At 30.6% G+C, this 5,766-nt stretch overlaps 1 protein-coding gene across 3 annotated transcripts; it reads left to right on the top strand.

The window, feature by feature from the left end:
- Nucleotides 1–718: 718 nt before the first annotated feature.
- On the top strand, nt 719–5,397 carry LOC119828783 (tryptophan--tRNA ligase, cytoplasmic). 3 transcript variants are annotated; one of them, XM_038351035.1, is made up of 9 exons: nt 719–777; nt 1,114–1,238; nt 1,372–1,440; nt 1,810–1,969; nt 2,580–2,762; nt 3,329–3,506; nt 3,934–4,140; nt 4,343–4,474; nt 4,753–5,397. In XM_038351035.1, the coding sequence occupies exons 2-9, from the start codon at nt 1,121–1,123 to the stop codon at nt 4,912–4,914; spliced, it is 1,209 nt and encodes a 402-aa protein (XP_038206963.1). In that variant the 5' UTR covers nt 719–777; nt 1,114–1,120; the 3' UTR covers nt 4,915–5,397. The 3 variants fall into 3 exon arrangements, with proteins under 3 accessions (XP_038206963.1, XP_038206964.1, XP_038206965.1); XM_038351036.1 differs by having other exon boundaries at nt 729–773; XM_038351037.1 differs by lacking the exon at nt 719–777 and adding an exon at nt 786–932.
- Nucleotides 5,398–5,766: the final 369 nt, after the last annotated feature.

The raw sequence follows: 5,766 nt of genomic DNA, 5'->3' as shown, positions 1-5,766 counted from the left end.
ACCATATTGACGTTTGTCGTTTACAAGTTACAGTTTATCTGAGTTGTCAGAACTTAGAAATTGAAATTCCAATATTGACAAGAAATTATGGAAAAAAGGTAGGTAAATAAGTATTATAATTATTCCTCATGTTGAACTATAATAATAAATTATATTCAATTATAGTTGATGCAATAAAATGAAGTATCCTTTTTTTAGCTAGCTGGCGGAACACTGTTGATGCCCTCTGACCCAGCTAGGGGACATAGGAACCTAAGTCAAGAAAGTCATCCTTTTTTTGGGTTATGAAATACTGTTACAAAATAAACGAAATGGGATTGTACAGAAAACGGAAGTGTAATAGACTGAATATGATACAATTACTCAAATACTCAATATAGAATGACTCAATTGATCAAATATTTGAAAGCTAATTTTATGAAAACTCGCTTTTCCAACAACGATTGGAAAAATACCTAGTCTAGCAACATAATCAAGTTACGTCACATTCATTTTTTAAATTTAGAAAATTAATGTGCCTACTTGGTGTTCTGGTAAGTATGAATAAAGATGTTTTTTTTTATAGTAAACAGATGATTCATGTTTCACAACAAACGCGTAGCGCTCTTAAGTCTTCCGTATGCTTTATTTAAAAATTTACATGCTTGTAATAAGTTTCATATCACGTCAATACGTGGAATGTCAAGTCTTTAAATTTTGGCATTTGACATCGACATATCTGCATTGCAATTTGCGGCGAGGTGTAAAACTGGGAACCTGAGTTCTGAACTGCAGTTTGTAATTTCCTTGGTTTTTCTGTCATGTTTCATTCTATTATATTTATTTTATATAATAAGAAAAGCTTTTCGTTAGTTAATTGAAGTCAAAGCAGTATTAACACATCACAAATAATTTTAAATTTTCAAACGATAGTTCTATATATTAAGAATAAGGTTTTTAATATAATTAATAAATTAAACGGTTAATTTTGGCTATACTGTGTTAAACTACTAAGATATAGAATCTAAATGTGTGGTGTAAATAAGAACAACCATAAATTAATAACACATAACATACAAATATTATTGAATTGTAAATATTGCCTTTGAATGATGAAATATTTTTCATTTTAAGGTTAACCATGGTTGAAATAGAAGAACAAGTGAATAATTTAACAGTTCAAGAAGACGATGATCTTGTGGACCCGTGGAATGTAGCTGGAAAATCACAGACTGGAATTGATTATGATAAATTGATAAGTATGTGTTTTCTGTATTTATTTGTTGTTGCATATACTTAAGAATAGATGATCTATTCTATAAAAGTATCTGTTATATGTTAAATCATGATATTTATCTGTTTAATTGAGCGTGTTTCAATTTTTATTTCTAGAAAGATTTGGAAGTCAGAAAATTGATGAAGAACTTATTGCTCGTTTTGAAAAGGTGACTGGACAGAGAGGTATATTATAAACAATCTTACATCTTATATATTCTATAAACATAAAATTGATATAACACTATTTTTTTAATTCGCTATAAGTAGATATTGGTCTTTGTTACCCTGGTAAGGTTACTAAACATTTTGTAATAATTGTGTTGACTGAATTGCATTTTATTTATCCCCTATCTCAATTTATTTTTAAATAAAACCTTTTGTTGAAGAGTACTAACTCACTGATAATAATCGAAATCATAGCCTTAAATATAATTGCTATAAAACCAAACATTTACTATTGTATTATGAAAATGTTACTTATGGACATGATGTTTCTATTATAATTTTTACAGCATATGCAATACGTAAACAAACGATTATTTTATGTTTCAGCACATCACTTTCTACGGAGAGGTATATTTTTCTCGCATCGAGATTTGAATGTTATTTTAAATCTACATGAAGCTGGTAAGAAGTTTTACCTTTACACGGGGAGAGGTCCCTCCTCTGAGAGCATGCACATAGGTCATCTTATACCATTCATATTTACTAAGTGAGTGAATTTCCAGTAATGTTTACACAAGTTTTATAAATAAATTTAATTTTATGACTCTTACATAGTATCATAATAAATGTATTGAAAATGTAATTAAATAATCTAGTAAATTTATAAAAAAATGGTTGGCACTGCATTCCTTAGTTTGTCCTCGTAGATGTAAACTGTAAAGCATCATATGCACCTAATAAAATTATGTCGAATAAAATGTAGCTTATTCGCTTACTTCTAGCTTTTTATCTTTAATTTATAGTATAATCATTGTTGTAATAAAACCTTTGTCATACACATAGTGGAGATAATTACCGCAATAAACAAAAACACTACCATTACAAGTTCATTATAAAAGGAATTATTATAAAATAGCTTATTTTCAAAACTATAAAAATTGTAAACTCAAAAAACCTGGTATATGCCACAGCCAGATAACTATTACACACATATTCCAGCAATAGGTTAAACAGAAATGTTTCTGTTTAACCTATTGCTGTTAAAAAATTCATAAAAAGCAGAGGTTCTTTACAAAATGGCTTTTTCACCAAGTTAACTGTGTATACATATATTAGTATGATGTATGAGTAGAAAACATTGAAATCCAATATTTCAGATGGTTACAAGATGTATTCAATGTTCCGCTAATAATTCAACTGACTGATGATGAGAAAGTCATGTGGAGGGATATCAAGATAGAGGATGCGAGACAAATGGCCTTCAACAATGCAAAGGACATCATCGCTGTTGGTTTTGATCCGACAAATACATTTGTATTTAATGATTTGGATTTTATTGGGTCAGTTTTTAAAGAGTATTATAAATGTCTATTGTTTAATAAGTTAGTGCAGACACAAATCTTCATTGTAGTCTTTAGTAGGATAATGTAAAGGGAAGGATGCATTTGTTTGAATGCACTAATCTCAGGAACTACTGGTCCAATTTGAAAAATTTCTTAAGTGTTAGATAGCCCATTTATTGAGGAAGGTTATAGGCTATATATGTACCATGGGAGAAGCAGGGGCCTACCGCTTATATTCTTTAATATCAATCAAATGATTGTATAAGATTGAACACACATATGTTTTTATAGGACTATGTTGCAATTATATTAAAATCAATGTGCTTCAAGTGATTTTGAAATACCACTGTACATATACATTTAGATTTAATTAAGCCAGAAACCATTATCTTCAAGAATTTTTAAGCTGTTTAATTTTGAAATGAAACAATTTGTGAAATGACCATGGCCTTTGATTGTGCAATTATTCATTGATATTAAAATTATTATCATGAAACTTACAATCAACATTCAATACAACCTTATTACTGTGTTCTTTAAAAATAATGTATGTTTTCTTCTAGACAATGCCCAGCTTTCTATCAGAACATGCTGCGCGTTCAGAAGTGCGTCACGTTCAACCAGGTTAAGGGTATCTTTGGTTTTGGAGACTCGGATGTGATCGGCAAAATAACATTCCCTTCTATAGAAGCGGCTCCAGCGTTCTCTACTAGTTTTCCATTTATATTTGAAAATAAAGTGGTGAGTATTGATACTATAGCCCTATAAATAATCTGTTCTATTAATTGTTTTAAATTCATATATATTTATTGAAATGCTCACTGAATATATCGATGGTGCGATGTTTTCACGTTTTTGGTGTACACTAAATGATCTACCTTGTAATGGATGCTCCGCACACATATATTTATTTCTTCCGTTTGGAATAAATAAAGGTGCATTTTTTCCATTGTTGATACTTTCTATTTCATTCTACGGATTTATTGCGCGAAATAAATATATTGAAAAAAACGATTTGCATCTTAATATTTGAATTTGTTTAATTATATCGATGAAGGCAAATGATATTTATATTTTAATAAGTATTGTGAACATCCTTATGCACATCTCCTTCCAATTATTCATTCTTCAACTCATGTTTATTAAAATTTTACCTTTATTATTGCAGTTACCCTGCCTTGTACCGTGCGCCATCGACCAAGACCCATACTTTCGTATGACTCGTGACGTAGCTGCGCGTTTAAAACTCCCCAAGCCAGCGCTTTTGCACGCGGCTTTCCTCCCCGCGTTACAAGGCGCTCAGCACAAAATGTCCGCCAGTGACCCTAACGCGTCAATCTTCCTTAATGACACCCCTAAGCAGATTAAGAATAAGGTACGTTGGTGGAATAAGGTTTGTCAATTATAGTTTTTTTTTTTAATGTAGTATGTAATAAAAATATGCGATTTGTATATAGTTTTACGTTAAAACGAAATAATTTGAAAGTAAAATTCCAACTTTGCATAAAATCAAAGCTTTACTAATGTTTTAAAAGATCTGTATAATTATAATTAATTTTATTTTTTATCGTTCACAGATAAATAAATACGCATTTTCGGGTGGACAGCCAACCGTAGAGGAACACAGAGAGAAAGGTGGCAACAGTGAAGTGGATATATCATATAAATACCTTACCTTCTTCCTTGAAGATGACGATAGATTAGCTGAAGTGAGTAGTGTGCCGTAAAATCAATATTAATTTTTGTAGCTTCTTTGGATAGAGTATCTATCTATAAATGGATGTTTTAAATTTATCTAAATATCAGCCTTAGAATTTCTTAAAAAGTAAATTAAATCACGTGTAAGCAATGTTTCTCGCCACAAAACACCCTGACCAATTGACCGATCTTTGTGAAATTTTGTAATTACGTCCCAACTGAAGGCATAAAAAAATTAAACCGTACAATGAGAAGGTTTTTTAAAATGATTTATTTTATTTGTCTACAGATTAAAAAATCCTACGAATCTGGCCAGCTTTTAACCGGCGAGTTAAAGAAAATAGCGATAGATACAATAACACCTATCATTCAAGACTACCAGGCGAGGCGGGCGAAAGTAACGGATGAAGTTATGCAAGAGTTCTTCAAAATACGCAAAATTAATGTGTGATTGTAAATTAATTGACATTATAAATGCATTTTATTAAGCCCATTGTACTTGGTGATAGACAACAGGTGAAAATGATAAGGATTGTAAACCGCTAAACCATTGTATTTAAATTATCAAATAGATTTTGATATACAAATTAGATAATCACAATTGAAAGCTTACTTTGCAAGCAATTTTCACTTTTCAGTTCGTCGCTCGTCTAACTTGCTGTTCATATACTTCGTAGAAGTAATTGCATTTTTTGTTCTGATATTGCATACCAAACTTTCTATGTGATGCAAAAAATTTTACAATATAAACAATTTGTAGCAATAAGCAAACGAGAGCAATATCGTGTTAATTGGCTTAAAAAATGTTTTATTTTTTTATTTTAAAATACATAAATAACTACTTTATTTAGGATTTTTACTTGAACAAGCAAAATTTTGCAAATCGAAGCTTAAGTAAGGTACTTTATTGTTTTAACGCATAATAATTATTTCAATCTTTAAATTGTTGACGTGACAACGTCTTAAAATAGGTTGCGGCTCGGAGTCACTCATGAAAAAGTGTAACGCCCGGTAACGTTACGATGAGTCACCGAACTATGATCGGTCCGCCGCGCGCGCAGCACTAGAGAATTAGGCGCATTGAATCGGCGCGTGCTTGTGTCTCTGTCTCTGTCTTTTTAGGAAACAAAATATATTTTCTATAGTTAAAATTTGTGCAATTCTTATTTTCATTCAATTCCTTGTTCCTATTGTGCAATTTAATAATATTCATATTAATAAATATTCTACCGACAAAAAGACGTTGTCACGTAAAATCTTCGCCCGTAAAACCGAATTTACAAGCAACCATTTTTTTTTTAAC

This window comes from Zerene cesonia, chromosome 8 (genome assembly GCF_012273895.1).
Source record: "Zerene cesonia ecotype Mississippi chromosome 8, Zerene_cesonia_1.1, whole genome shotgun sequence".
Taxonomy (NCBI): Eukaryota; Metazoa; Arthropoda; class Insecta; order Lepidoptera; family Pieridae; genus Zerene; species Zerene cesonia.
This window is presented reverse-complemented; position numbering and strand designations above follow the sequence as displayed.